The sequence below is a fragment of the Salmo trutta genome, unplaced genomic scaffold (assembly GCF_901001165.1).
Source record: "Salmo trutta unplaced genomic scaffold, fSalTru1.1, whole genome shotgun sequence".
Classification (NCBI taxonomy): Eukaryota; Metazoa; Chordata; class Actinopteri; order Salmoniformes; family Salmonidae; genus Salmo; species Salmo trutta.
Genome location: NW_021822895.1, coordinates 42,269 through 58,035, shown reverse-complemented (window position 1 = coordinate 58,035; position 15,767 = coordinate 42,269). Strand labels below are relative to the sequence as shown.

The window sequence follows — 15,767 nt, the reverse complement described above, 5'->3', positions numbered from 1 at the left end:
GAGAGAGACTGAAAGAGAGAACGGAGAGAGAACCGAGTAGAGAGGACTGAGAATGAGAGAGAAGATAGAGACTGAGAGAGAGAGAATAGAGTAGGTAGATAGATGATACGAGAGAGATATAGATCAACGCGGATATATAGTAGAGCGGAGAGAGACGAAGAGAACGGAAGGAAAATAGATTAAGCGAGCGGACCGAGAGATAGTTCCCTTTGATATTTTTATAGAACAAATGTTTAATTTTAAAAAGCCTGTTATATTAAATTAAGTGCCCTTTAATATTGAACACATGGAGAACTCAATAAATGTGCTTTTGTAATATGAATAAAGGCTTGTTAAAAGTGCCAAAATGATGTATTTTGACATGAACCTTGTGTAATTTCTAAGGAAGATTTTAACCCACTGAACCCCCAAAGTTTCACCATCATTGTAAAGCTCTAGCTATTTGGCTGCTTTGACAGTCATTTCTGAAGATGTTTATTTATTTAACGTGATTGATTAGTGATTCATTTACATATGTCCCTCATTTTAAAGGTCAACACCATTACGTGAACTGAACTCTAATTGTATTATTGTGGCACTATTCCTTTAACAAAAAATAAATAAAAAGATTTATTTCAAAAGAAACATTGAACATATAAAAGCCTTGTTCACATTGGAAGTTTGAAGTGACTCAGATCCTATCGATTTGCATATCTAATTTGAAATCTGTTGTTTTTCCAGCAGTCTGAACAGCAAAAAAAGGACAAGGAATAGGATATTTCCGGCCACATTTCAAACCACATTCGCAGGTGGTTTAAAAAGCTGATACAAATCTGATTCCTGGCCATGTGACTCGTGTCTGAACGGTCAAATCTGATGTAAGTTATTTGGCATATTGTTTGCCAGCTGCTCTGTTGACAGTTTGACAAGAACATGTTCTAGCTAACTGGCGTCTTAATTGTTTACAAACAAATTAGTGGACGTGGTAGAAAACTAAACACCTATCTATCTAGCTAGCTAGTTGACTGGTGTGGCTACCTAGCTAGTTGACTGGTGTGGCTACCTAGCTAGTTGACTGCTGTGGCTAGAAAACTAAACAGCTAGCTAGTTGACTGGTGTGGCTACCTAGCTAGTTGACTGCTGCGGCTACCTAGCTAGTTGACTGCTGTGGCTAGAAAACTAAACAGCTACCTAGCTAGCTAGTTGACTGCTGTGGCTAGAAAACTAAACAGCTAGCTAGTTGACTGCTGTGGCTAGACAACTAAACAGCTAGCTAGTTGACTGCTGTGGCTAGATTAACTAAACAGCTACCTAGCTAGTTGACTGCTGTGGCTAGAAAACTAAACAGCTACCTAGCTAGCTAGTTGACTGCTGTGGCTAGAAAACTAAACAGCTAGCTACCTAGTTGACTGGTGTGGCTACCTAGCTAGTTGACTGCTGTGGCTAGAAAACTAAATAGCTAGGTAGTTGACTGCTGTGGCTAGAAAACTAAACAGCTTCCTAGCTAGTTGACTGCTGTGGCTAGAAAACTAAACAGCTAGCTAGTTGACTGCTGTGGCTAGAAAACTAAACAGCTACCTAGCTAGTTGACTGCTGTGGCTACCTAGCTAGTTGACTGCTGTGGCTAGATTAACTAAACAGCTACCTAGCTAGTTGACTGCTGTGGCTAGAAAACTAAACAGCTACCTAGCTAGCTAGTTGACTGCTGTGGCTAGAAAACTAAACAGCTAGCTACCTAGTTGACTGGTGTGGCTACCTAGCTAGTTGACTGCTGCGGCTAGAAAACTAAACAGCTAGCTAGATGACTGCTGTGGCTAGAAAACTAAACAGCTAGCTAGATGACTGCTGTGGCTAGAAAACTAAACAGCTTCCTAGCTAGTTGACTGCTGTGGCTAGAAAACTAAACAGCTAGCTAGCTAGCTAGTTGACTGCTGTGGCTAGAAAACTAAACAGCTAGCTAGATGACTGCTGTGGCTAGAAAACTAAACAGCTTCCTAGCTAGTTGACTGCTGTGGCTAGAAAACTAAACAGCTAGCTAGCTAGCTAGTTGACTGCTGTGGCTAGAAAACTAAACAGCTACCTAGCTAGTTGACTGCTGTGGCTACCTAGCTAGTTGACTGCTGTGGCTAGAAAACAAAATAGCTACCTAGCTAGTTGACTGCTGCGGCTAGAAAACTAAATAGCTACCTAGCTAGTTGACTGCTGCGGCTAGAAAACTAAACAGCTAGCTAGTTGACTGCTGCGGCTAGAAAACTAAACAGCTACCTAGCTAGTTGACTGCTGTGGCTAGAAAACTAAATAGCTACCTAGCTAGTTGACTGCTGTGGCTAGAAAACTAAATAGCTACCTAGCTAGTTGACTGCTGTGGCTAGAAAACTAAACAGCTAGCTAGTTGACTGCTGCGGCTAGAAAACTAAACAGCTAGCTAGTTGACTGCTGTGGCTAGAAAACTAAACAGCTAGCTAGCTAGTTGACTGCTGCGGCTAGAAAACTAAACAGCTAGCTAGCTAGTTGACTGCTGTGGCTAGAAAACGAAATAGCTACCTAGCTAGTTGACTGCTGCGGCTAGAAAACTAAACAGCTAGCTAGTTGACTGCTGCGGCTAGAAAATTAAACAGCTAGCTAGTTGACTGCTGTGGCTAGAAAACTAAATAGCTACCTAGCTAGTTGACTGCTGTGGCTAGAAAACTAAACAGCTAGCTAGCTAGTTGACTGCTGTGGCTAGAAAACTAAACAGCTAGCTAGCTAGTTGACTGCTGTGGCTAGAAAACTAAACAGCTAGCTAGCTAGTTGACTGCTGTGGCTAGAAAACTAAACAGCTAGCTAGTTGACTGCTGCGGCTAGAAAACTAAACAGCTAGCTAGTTGACTGCTGCGGCTAGAAAACTAAACAGCTACCTAGCTAGTTGACTGCTGTGGCTAGAAAACTAAATAGCTACCTAGCTAGTTGACTGCTGTGGCTAGAAAACTAAACAGCTAGCTAGAGAGAGAGGTAGAGAGAGAGAGGTAGAGAGAGAGAGGTAGAGAGGTAGAGAGAGGTAGAGAGAGGTAGAGAGAGAGAGGTAGAGAGAGGTAGAGAGAGAGAGGTAGAGAGAGGTAGAGAGAGAGAGGTAGAGAGAGGTAGAGAGAGAGAGGTAGAGAGAGGTAGAGAGATAGAGGTAGAGGTAGAGGTAGAGAGAGAGGTAGAGAGAGAGGTAGAGAGAGGTAGAGAGAGAGGTAGAGAGAGAGGTAGAGAGAGAGGTAGAGAGAGAGAGGTAGGTAGAGAGAGGTAGGTAGAGAGGTAGAGAGAGAGGTAGAGAGAGGTAGAGAGAGAGGTAGAGAGAGAGGTAGAGAGAGAGGTAGAGAGAGAGGTAGAGAGAGAGGTAGAGAGAGAGGTAGAGAGAGAGGTAGAGAGAGGTAGAGAGAGAGGTAGAGAGAGAGGTAGGTAGAGAGAGAGGTAGGTAGAGAGAGAGGTAGAGAGGTAGGTAGAGAGGGAGATAGAGAGAGAGGTAGAGAGAGAGAGGGAGATAGAGAGAGGTAGAGAGAGAGGTAGAGAGAGAGGTAGGTAGAGAGAGAGGTAGGTAGAGAGAGAGGTAGAGAGAGAGAGAGGTAGAGAGAGAGGTAGAGAGAGAGGTAGAGAGAGAGGTAGAGAGAGAGGTAGAGAGAGAGGTAGAGAGAGAGGTAGGTAGAGAGAGGTAGGTAGAGAGGGAGATAGAGAGAGAGGTAGAGAGAGAGGTAGAGAGAGAGAGGGAGATAGAGAGAGGTAGAGAGAGAGGTAGAGAGAGAGGTAGGTAGAGAGAGAGAGGTAGGTAGAGAGAGAGAGGTAGGTAGAGAGAGAGATAGAGAGCGGTAGAGCGAGGTGAAAGAGGGGCCAGCAGCAGAACGAACCCGTCGATGATGAGGTGTTGGTAAGGGGCCTTCTGATCGCAGACAGGACACACCCAGGTGGGCTTCTTCTCATTCATCTGGAGGTAAAGCGTAGCGTCGAAACACTGGAGGTGGGAACACGTCAACGCTCTGCACGGGATCATCAGACGCATCTTCCCCAGCTACACAAAAACACACAGGAAACAGGAAGATGAATATACATCAACATCGTGAGGACTGATAATGACATTTTAAATGGTGATTTTGATGGTGTTTCCTCTACTAATTAGCTACTTAACCCGAGTTGAATGCTGTAAATCTGATTAAGAACGTCTGCTAAATGACTAAAATGTAAATGACTACGTACCGGACAGAGTAGAGAGACTCGTAGACTGGTGGTCGCAATCTCACTGTCAGGGTCTGCCGTTAACTTCTCTTTGACTGTTGAGAGGGAGAGGGAGAGGGAGAGGGAGAGAGAGAGAGAGAGAGAGAGAGAGAGGGAGAGGGAGAGGGAGAGAGGAGAGAGAGAGAGAGAGAGAGAGAGAGAGAGAGAGAGAGAGAGGAGGGAGAGGGAGAGGGAGAGGGAGAGGGAGAGGGAGAGGGAGAGGGAGAGGGAGAGGGAGAGGGAGAGGGAGAGGGAGAGGGAGAGAGAGAGGGAGAGAGGGAGAGAGAGAGAGGAGAGGAGAGGAGAGAGAGAGAGGGAGAGAGAGAGGGAGAGAGAGAGAGGAGAGGAGAGAGAGATGGAGAGGGAGAGGGAGAGAGGAGAGGAGAGAGAGATGGAGAGGGAGAGAGAGAGAGGAGAGGAGAGAGAGATGGAGAGGGAGAGAGAGAGGAGAGGAAAGAGACAACACACAGAACACAATGAGCTGGATGTCACCAATAAAAAGAGGACATTCTCCCGTTCCCACTCCCCTAGCTTGGTGCCTTAGAGTCAGCCCCTTATGGTCATTAGGGTCTTGGGTTTTACAGAACCAACAGATCTAGGGGACCAGGCCCGGCAGCACCGTCTAATATCAGAGAGCCACCTACTGAGAGCTCTGGAGTGGTCTGGGTTACGGATGCCTTTGGCTCGTAGCCTCTGTAGCAGGGTTGTGGATGTCTGCTGTCTCGCCAGGTACACTGCCATGGAGAAACTCTGAGATGGGAGACAAGACAACAGGAGGGAGGTTATCACAATGAACGAGGACACAAAACCATACAAATGGAATAGAATAACATTCTCAACGCTTTGTGGCTCAACAGCAGCAACCACATAGTACACAAACACGGGTCTATATCTTATGCAACAGGTTTATCCAACAGTTTGTCAGCCAGCCAGCCAGCCCAGCCCAGCCCAGCCAGCCCAGCCAGCCAGCCCAGCCAACCAGCCCAGCCAACCAGCCCAGCCAACCAGCCCAGCCCAGCCAACCAGCCCAGCCAGCCCAGCCAGCCAGCCCAGCCAGCCCAGCCCAGCCAGCCCAGCCAGCCAGCCCAGCCCAGCCACCCGCCCAGCCCAGCCAAACAGCCCAGCCCAGCCAGCCCAGCCCAGCCCAGCCAGCCCAGCCAGCCCAGCCCAGCCAGCCCAGCCCAGCCAGCCCAGCCACCCGCCCAGCCCAGCCAACCCAGCCCAGCCCAGCCAGACAGCCCAGCCCAGCCCAGACAGCCCAGCCCAGCCCAGCCAGCCCAGCCACCCGCCCAGCCCAGCCAACCCAGCCAGCCCAGCCCAGCCCAGCCAGCCTTAGGGTTGCAAAATACTGGTCATGTTCCCAAATTTCCCAGGTTTCCAGATATCCTGGTTGGAGGATTCTGGATTGGTGTCCAACGTTAGATTCCTTACCCTGCCTATCTCAGAGGTCCACGACACCACAATAAGATTCCTTACCCTGCCTATCTCAGAGGTCCACGACACCACAATAAGATTCCTTACCCTGCCTATCTCAGAGGTCCACGACACCACAATAAGATTCCTTACCCTGCCTATCTCAGAGGTCCACGACACCACAATAAGATTCCTTACCCTGCCTATCTCAGAGGTCCACGACACCACAATAAGATTCCTTACCCTGCCTATCTCAGAGGTCCACGACACCACAATAAGATTCCTTACCCTGCCTATCTCGGAGGTCCACGACACCACGATAAGATTCCTTACCCTGCCTATCTCAGAGGTCCACGACACCACAATAAGATCCCTTACCCTGCCTATCTCGGAGGTCCACGACACCACAATAAGATTCCTTACCCTGCCTATCTCAGAGGTCCACGACACCACAATAAGATTCCTTACCCTGCCTATCTCGGAGGTCCACGACACCACGATAAGATTCCTTACCCTGCCTATCTCGGAGGTCCATGGACACCACGATAAGATCCCTTACCCTGCCTATCTCAGAGGTCCATGACACCACGATAAGATTCCTTACCCTGCCTATCTCAGAGGTCCACGACACCACGATAGTGTTGGGTACTGTGGTGGACAGTCTGACCAGTGACGTGATGTTGATAGGGCGACTTGGCCGCTTGGGTTCCACACCGTTTTTGGTTGGAGGAAGGTAGCTCTGAGGAAGAGGTGAAACAACAGGGTCAATGTCAGGTTGGGAAGAGCAGGACGCTAGGCTAACAACTTCCAAGAATTGTGGGTTCAAGTCCCACAGGGACAACATGCACTAAACAAAAATATAAACATTTGACAACAACTGAGTTACAGTTCATATCAGGAAATCAGTCGATTTCAATTAATTAATTAGGTCCTAATCTATGGATTTCACATGACTGGGAATACATAATATGCATCGGTTGGTCACAGATACCTTTTTAAAGAAAAAGGTAGGGGCGTGGATCAGAAAACCAGTCAGTATCTGGTGTGACCACCATTTGCCTCATGCAGCGCCAAGACGACGAGCATACAGATGAGCAGTTTGTGCAGAGATTCTTTGGTTGTGCAAACCCAGTTTGATCAGCTTTATGAGTGACTGGTCTTAGACCATGTGATGATCCTGGGCTGGTCTGCGGTTGTGAGACCGGTTGGACGTACTGACAAATTCTCTAAAACGATATTGGAGGCGGCTTATGGTAGAGAAATTAACATTCAATTCTCAGCAAACAGCTCTGGTGGACATTCCTGCAGTCACAGCATGCCAATTGTACGCTCCCTCAAAACTGTAGACATCTATGGCATTGTATTGTGTGACAACTTCACATTTTAGTGTGGCCTTTTATTGTCCCCAGCACAAGGTGCACCTGTGTAATGATGATGGTGTATAAATCAGCTTCTTGATATGCCACACCTGTCAGGTGGATGGATTATCTTGGCAAAAGGAGAAATGCTCGCTAACAGGGATGTAAACTAATTTTTGCACAACATTTGAGAGAAATAAGCATTTTGTGCGTATGGAACATTTCTGGGATCTTTTATTTCAGCTCATTAAACATGAGATCAACACTTTACATTTTGCGTTTATATTTTTGGTTCAGTGTATTAAAAATGATATTACTGTCAAGCACTTTGGATAAAAGTGACATTACTTGAGCATTGCTTTTTTTTTTTTTAAATGTTTACCTTTATTTAACTAGGCAAGTCAGTTAAGAACAAATTCCTATTTTCAATGACAGCCTACTGGGGAACAGTGGGTTAACTGCCTTGTTCAGGGGGCAGAAAGACAGATTTGTACCTTGTCAGCTCAGGGATTCGAACTTGCAACCTTTCGGTTACTAGCCCAACACTCTAACCACTAGGCTACCTGTCACCTCTACACTCTAACCACTAGGCTACCTGCCACCTCTACACTCTAACCACTAGGCTACCTACCACCTCTACACTCTAACCACTAGGCTACCTCCCACCTCTACACTCTAACCACTAGACTACCTGCCACCTCTACACTCTAACCACTAGGCTACCTGCCACCTCTACACTCTAACCACTAGGCTACCTGCCACCTCTACACTCTAACCACTAGACTACCTACCACCTCTACACTCTAACCACTAGGCTACCCTGCTTAATGCAGTGTTTCCCAATCCTGGTCCCGGGGAACGAAAGGGGTACAACTAACACATTTGATTCAATGAAAGGCTTGATGATGAGCTGATTAGTGCAATAAATGTGTGTTAGCACTAGGACAAAGACACACCCTATAGGACCAGGATAATGTGTTAGCACTAGGACCAGGATAATGTGTTAGCACTAGGGTAAAGACAAACCCTGTAGGACCAGGATAATGTGTTAGCACTAGGGTAAAGACAAACCATGTAGGACCAGGATAATGTGTTAGCACTAGGACCAGGATAATGTGTTAGCACTAGGACCAGGATAATGTGTTAGCACTAGGGTAAAGACAAACCCTGTAGGACCAGGATAATGTGTTAGCACTAGGACCAGGATAATGTGTTAGCACTAGGGTAAAGACAAACCCTGTAGGATCAGGATAATGTGTTAGCACTAGGGCAAAGACAAACCATGTAGGACCAGGATAATGTGTTAGCACTAGGACCAGGATAATGTGTTAGCACTAGGACCAGGATAATGTGTTAGCACTAGGACCAGGATAATGTGTTAGCACTAGGACCAGGATAATGTGTTAGCACTAGGACCAGGATAATGTGTTAGCACTAGGGTAAAGACAAACCCTGTAGGACCAGGATAATGTGTTAGCACTAGGACCAGGATAATGTGTTAGCACTAGGGCCAAGACAAACCCTGTAGGACCAGGATAATGTGTTAGCACTAGGACCAGGATAATGTGTTAGCACTAGGACCAGGATAATGTGTTAGCACTAGGGCAAAGACAAACCCTGTAGGACCAGGATAATGTGTTAGCACTAGGACCAGGATAATGTGTTAGCACTAGGGCCAAGACAAACCCTGTAGGACCAGGATAATGTGTTAGCACTAGGACAAAGACAAACCCTGTAGGACCAGGATAATGTGTTAGGACTAGGACAAAGACAAACCCTGTAGGACCAGGATAATGTGTTAGCACTAGGACCAGGATAATGTGTTAGCACTAGGGTAAAGACAAACCATGTAGGACCAGGATAATGTGTTAGCACTAGGACCAGGATAATGTGTTAGCACTAGGACCAGGATAATGTGTTAGCACTAGGACCAGGATAATGTGTTAGCACTAGGGTAAACACAAACCCTGTAGGACCAGGATAATGTGTTAGCACTAGGACCAGGATAATGTGTTAGCACTAGGGTAAAGACAAACCCTGTAGGATCAGGATAATGTGTTAGCACTAGGGCAAAGACAAACCATGTAGGACCAGGATAATGTGTTAGCACTAAGACCAGGATAATGTGTTAGCACTAGGACCAGGATAATGTGTTAGCACTAGGACCAGGATAATGTGTTAGCACTAGGGCAAAGACAAACCCCGTAGGACCCCAGCACCAGGATTGAGAAACAAATGGTTTAATGAGTAAGGTATTGGTTATGAAATGTCACATATTTATGCTATAAAATACATTTGACCAAGACAAATATGATAATTCATGTTCTGAATCGTTCAATGAGGTGTTTCTCTAACATATTATATGTATTGTACCTTTGCGTGATGTATTGTTGTCTCTACCTTCTTGCCCTTTGTGCTGTTGTCCGGGCCCAATAATGTTTGTACCATGTTTTGTGTTGCTACCATGTTGTGTTGCTACCATGTTGTGCTGCTACCATGTTGTTGTCATGTTGTGTTGCTGCCATGTTATTGTCATGCTGTGTTGCTACCATGTTGTTGTCATGTTGTGTTGCTACCATGTTGTTGTCATGTGTTGCTACCATGTTGTGATGCTACCATGCTGTTGTCATGTTGTGTTGCTACCATGTTGTCATGTTGTGATGCTACCATGCTGTTGTCATGTTGTGTTGCTACCATGTTGTCATGTTGTGTTGCTACCATGTTGTTGTTGTGTTGCTACCATGTTGTTATCATGTTGCTACCATGCTGTTGTCATGTTGTGTTGCTGCCATGTTGTTGTCATGTTGTGTTGCTACCATGTTGTTGTCATGCTGTGTTGCTACCATGTTGTTGTCATGTTGCTACTACCATGTTGTTGTCATGTTGCTACCATGCTGTTGTCATGTTGTGTTGCTGCCATGTTGTTGTCATGTTGTGTTGCTGCCATGTTGTTGTCATGTTGTGTTGCTGCCATGTTGTTGTCATGTTGTGTTTCTGCCATGTTGTTGTCATGTTGTGTTGCTGCCATGTTGTTGTCATGTTGTGTTGCTGCCATGTTGTTGTCATGTTGTGTTGCTGCCATGTTGTTGTCATGTTGTGTTGCTGCCATGTTGTTGTCATGTTGTGTTGCTGCCATGTTGTTGTCATGTTGTGTTGCTGCCATGCTGTTGTCATGTTGTGTTGCTACTATGCTGTGTTGTTGTCTTTAGGTCTCTCTTTATGTTTGTGTTGTTGTCTCTGTATTTTTCCTTATTTAAAAAAATAAAGAAAAAAATCCACAGGAATCCATTGATTCAATAAGTCATTTTGGCCATTTTTATAATGGGTAAAATATTTGGAACGGAGACATGAGATTTGACCCATTAGTCATTTAGCAGACGCTCTTATCCAGAGTGACTTACAGTAGTGAATGCATACATTTCATACAATTTCATACATATCATACATTTTTTTTTCCTGTGCTGGCCCCCCGTGGGAATCGAACCCACAACCCTGGTGTTGCAAACACCATGCTCTACCAACTGAGCTACAGGGAAGGCTACAGGATGATGTACATTATTAACATATAATTTTACCCATTGGTCAAAACATGGGTTTTTGATTGGACACCCTAGAAAAAGGTCAGACGGACTCACCGGGAGGTTACAGGGCTTGCTGTTGACTTTAACACACAGGTTGGACGGGAAATGATCCTCCTGGGCACAGCTCGTCTCTGACAAACAAAACCTGGGAGAGGACCACAGATCAATAACAAATACCAGAGATGAATAAAAAATAAAAAAAATCGCTAGGAATACCAGAGAGATTAATAACCAATTCAAAAATCACAGACACATCAATAAACAATTGACAAGCGGTCATATTTTTTATATATATTTTTTTTAAAAGAGAGTGTGATCCCAAAAAGACCAGAACAAAATATTTTCTGTCCTTGGAAGGTGATCCATTTCATAGAAGCCTTTTTGTAGCACCGCCATCTCTCAACTTTACTTAGTGAACAAGCATCTCTCAACTTTACTTAGTGAACAAGCATCTCTCAACTTTACTTAGTGAACAAGCATCTCTCAACTTTACTTAGTGAACAAGCATCTCTCAACTTTACTTAGTGAACAAGCATCTCTCAACTTTACTTAGTGAACAAGCATCTCTCAACTTTACTTAGTGAACAAGCATCTCTCAACTTTACTTAGTGAACAAGCATCTCTCAACTTTACTTAGTGAACAAGCATCTCTCAACTTTACTTAGTGAACAAGCATCTCTCAACTTTACTTAGTGAACAAGTCATATTGTCAAAAGTGAAAGAAAAGAGTATGGTGCCTTCAGAAAGTATTCATACCCCTTGACTTATTCCACATTGTGTTACAGCCTGAATTCAAAATGTATTACACACACACACACACACTTGAAGTTGGAAGTTTACATACAACTTAGCTAAATACATTTAAAATCAGATTTTCACAATTCCTGACATTTAATCCTAGTAAAAATTCCCTGTTTTAGGTCAGTTAGGATCACCACTTTATTTTAAGAATGTGAAATGTCAGATTAATAGTAGAGAGAATGATTTATTTCAGCTTTTATTTCTTTCCTCACGTTCCAAGTGGGTCAGAAGTTTACATGCACTCAATTAGTATTTGGTAGCATTGCCTTTAAATTGTTTAACTTGGGTCAAACGTTTCGGGTAGCCTTCCACAAGCTTCCCACAATAAGTTGGGTGAATTATGGCCGATTCCTCCTGACAGAGTTGGTGTAACTGAGTCAGGTTTGTAGGCCTCCTTGCTTGCACACGCTTTTTCAGTTCTGCCCACAAATTCTCTCTAGGATTGAGGTCAGGGCTTTGTGATGGCCACTCCAATACCTTGACTTTGTTGTCCTTAAGCCATTTTGTCACAACTTTGGAAGTATGCTTGGGGTCATTGTCCATTTGGAAGACCCATTTACGACCAAGCTTTAACTTCCTGACTGATGTCTTGAGATGTTGCTTCAATATATCCACATCATTTTCATCCCTCATGATGCCATCTATTTTGTGAAGTGCACCAGTCCCTCCTGCAGCAAAGCACCCCCACAACATGATGCTGCCACCCCCGTGCTTCACGGTTGGGATGGTGTTCTTCAGCTTGCAAGCCTCCCCCTTTTTCCTCCAAACATAACAATGGTCATTATGACCAAACAGTTCTATTTTTGTTTCATCAGACCAGAGGACATTTCTCCAAAAAGTACGATCTTTGTCCCCATGTGCAGTTGCAAACCGTAGTCTGGCTTTTTTATGGTGGTTTTGGAGCAGTGGCTTCTTCCTTGCTGAGCGGCCTTTCAGGTTTTGCTAATGAAATACAGAAATCTAATTTACATCTAACACCACACACCCGAGTCAATACTTTGTAGAAGCACCTTTGTCAGCGATTACAGCTGTGAGTCTTTCTGGGTAAGTCTCTAAGAGCGATTACAGCTGTGAGTCTTTCTGGGTAAGTCTCTAAGAGCTTTACACACCTGGATTGTGCAACATTTGTCCATTATTCTTTTCAAAATTCTTCAAGCTCTGACAAATTGGTTGTTGATCATTGCTAGACAACCATTTTCAGGTCTGAGATTTTCAAGCAGATTTAAGTCAAAACTGTAACTCGGCCCCTCAGGAACATTCACCGTCTTCTTGGTAAGCAACTCCAGTGTAGATTTGGCCTTGTGTTTTAGGTTATTGTCCTGCTGAAAGGTGAATTCCTCTCCCAGTGTCTGGTGGAAAGCAGACTGAACCAGGTTTTCCTCTAGGATTTTGCCTGTGCTTAGCTCCATTCTGTTTCTTATTTATCCTGAAAAACTTCCCAGTCCTTAACAATTACAAGCATACCCATAACATGATGCAGCCACCACTATGCTAGAAAATATGGCGAGTGGTACTCAGTAATGTGTTGTATTGGATTTGCCCCTAACATAACACTTTGTATTCAGGACAAAAAGCGAATTGCTTTGCCACATTTTTTGCAGTATTACTTCAGTGCCTCATTGCAAACAGGATGCATGATGTGGAATATTTTTTATTCTGTACTGCCTTCCTTCTTTTCACTCTGTCATTTAGGTTAGTATTGTGGAGTAACTACAATGTTGTTGATCCATCCTCAGTTTTCTCCTATCACAGCCATTAAACTCTGTAACTGTTTTAAAATCACCATTGGCCTCATGATGAATTCCCTGTGAGGTTTCCTTCCTCACCAGCAACTGAGTTAGGAAGGACACCTGTATCTTTGTAGTGACTGGGTGTATTGATACACCATCCAAAGTGTAATTAATAACTTCACCATGCTCAAAGGGATATTCAATGTCTGCTTTTTAGTTTTTTACCCATCTACCAATAGGTGCTCTCTTGTATGTGTGGGGGTACAGCGATGATGTGGTCATTTTAAAAAACGCATGCAACTTATTATGTGACTTGTTAAGCAAATATTTACTCCTGAACTTATTTATGCTTGATATAACAAAAGGGGGTTGAATACTTACAGGCTCAAGACATTTCAGCTTTTACATTTTTTTAAATAATTTGTAAAAAGTTAAAAAAAACATACTTCCACTTTGACATTATGGGTTATTGTGTGTAAGCCAGTGACCCTAAAAAAAAATCTAAATTTAATCAATAATAAAAAAAAAAAATTTAAAATCAGGCTGTAACAACAACAAAATATGGAAAAAAAGTCAATGGGTGTGAATACTTTCTGAAGGCTCTGTGAGAAGGCAGGAGAGCCTACCTTAACTGAACCTGGACTGCAAAGTCACACTTGGTCCCAGAGATGTCCCTGTAGAGACACAGAGAGAGACATAAGGTTCAGGTGAGAAGTCAGTTTGACAATGTTTTGCACGAGCAAAATGGCAGTGAGCAAAATAACCATAGAATTACAACTAGATGGGAAGGCATTGTTATCCCATTATCCAATGGGAAGGCCCTGTTATCCCATTATCCAATGGGAAGGCACAGTTATCCCATTATCCAATGGGAAGGCACAGTTATCCCATTATCCAATGGGAAGGCACAATTATCCCATTATCCAATGGGAAGGCACAGTTATCCCATTATCCAATGGGAAGGCACAGTTATCCCATTATCCAATGGGAAGGCACAGTTATCCCATTATCCAATGGGAAGGCACAATTATCCCATTATCCAATGGGAAGGCACAATTATCCCATTATCCAATGGGAAGGCACAGTTATCCCATTATCCAATGGGAAGGCACAGTTATCCCATTATCCAATGGGAAGGCACAGTTATCCCATTATCCAATGGGAAGGCACAGTTATCCCATTATCCAATGGGAAGGCACAGTTATCCCATTATCCAATGGGAAGGCACTGTTATCCCATTATCCAATGGGAAGGCACAGTTATCCCATTATCCAATGGGAAGGCATTGTTATCCCATTATCCAATGAGAGTGCCAAATATTGTGACTTGCAATAGGATCATGTGTATTGCATGCATCGATTTGCAGTTTATTAAAAACTGTATTTTTGTACATAGGGGTCGGGTGTGTTGTAGTGGTGTAGATAGGGGTCAGGTGTGTTGTAGTGGTGTAGATAGGGGTCGGGTGTGTTGTAGTGGTGTAGATAGGGGTCGGGTGTGTTGTAGTGGTGTAGATAGAGGTCGGGTGTGTTGTAGTGGTGTAGATAGAGGTCGGGTGTGTTGTAGTGGTGTAGATAGGGGTCAGGTGTGTTGTAGTGGTGTAGATAGAGGTCAGGTGTGTTGTAGTGGTGTAGATAGGGGTCAGGTGTGTTGTAGTGGTGTAGATAGGGGTCAGGTGTGTTGTAGTGGTGTAGATAGGGGTCAGGTGTGTTGTAGTGGTGTAGATAGGGGTCAGGTGTGTTGTAGTGGTGTAGATAGGGGTCAGGTGTTATGTAGTGGTGTAGATAGGGGTCAGGTGTGTTGTAGTGGTGTAGATAGAGGTCAGGTGTGTTGTAGTGGTGTAGATAGGGGTCAGGTGTGTTGTAGTGGTGTAGATAGGGGTCAGGTGTGTTGTAGTGGTGTAGATAGGGGTCAGGTGTGTTGTAGTGGTGTAGATAGGGGTCAGGTGTGTTGTAGTGGTGTAGATAGGGGTCAGGTGTGTTGTAGTGGTGTAGATAGGGGTCAGGTGTGTTGTAGTGGTGTAGATAGGGGTCAGGTGTGTTGTAGTGGTGTAGATAGGGGTCAGGTGTGTTCTAGTGGTGTAGATAGGGGTCAGGTGTGTTCTAGTGGTGTAGATAGGGGTCGGGTGTGTTGTAGTGGTGTAGATAGGGGTCGGGTGTGTTGTAGTGGTGTAGATAGAGGTCAGGTGTGTTGTAGTGGTGTAGATAGGGGTCAGGTGTGTTCTAGTGGTGTAGATAGGGGTCGGGTGTGTTGTAGTGGTGTAGATAGGGGTCAGGTGTGTTGTAGTGGTGTAGATAGAGGTCAGGTGTGTTGTAGTGGTGTAGATAGGGGTCAGTCTTACATGGAGCTGCTGATCTGCTGGACCTGCTGAGGCGTCAACGCAAAGGCATAACACGTCTCCTGAAACCGCTGGCTGTTGTCTGAGGCTGAGAGAGAAGAGAGAGAAGAGAGAGAGAGAGAGAGAAGAGAGAGAAGAGAGAGAGAAGAGAGAGAAGAGAGAGAAGGAGAAAGAGAGAGAGAGAGAGAGAGAGAGAGAGAGAGACAGAGAGAGACAGAGAGAGACAGAGAGACAGAGAGACAGAGAGACAGAGAGACAGAGAGACAGAGAGAGAGACACAGAGAGAGAGAGAGAGAGAGAGAGAGAGAGAGAGAGAGAGAGACAGAGAGAGAGCTAGAAC

The 15,767-nt window shown here is 44.6% G+C and overlaps 1 protein-coding gene across 2 annotated transcripts in view; it reads right to left on the bottom strand.

Moving 5' to 3' along the window:
- The window catches only part of LOC115186282 (E3 SUMO-protein ligase PIAS1), a 38,528-nt gene that overhangs the window by 6,156 nt on the left and 16,605 nt on the right, over positions 1-15,767 (bottom strand). For both annotated transcript variants that reach the window (XM_029745954.1, XM_029745955.1), the window contains exons 3-9: positions 15,431-15,515; positions 13,719-13,766; positions 10,616-10,706; positions 6,227-6,361; positions 4,854-4,959; positions 4,192-4,265; positions 3,846-4,006 (exon numbers count right to left, since the gene is read on the bottom strand). In XM_029745954.1, coding sequence (XP_029601814.1) covers positions 3,846-4,006; positions 4,192-4,265; positions 4,854-4,959; positions 6,227-6,361; positions 10,616-10,706; positions 13,719-13,766; positions 15,431-15,515 — 700 coding nt within the window. The remainder of the gene's footprint in view (positions 1-3,845; positions 4,007-4,191; positions 4,266-4,853; positions 4,960-6,226; positions 6,362-10,615; positions 10,707-13,718; positions 13,767-15,430; positions 15,516-15,767) is intronic.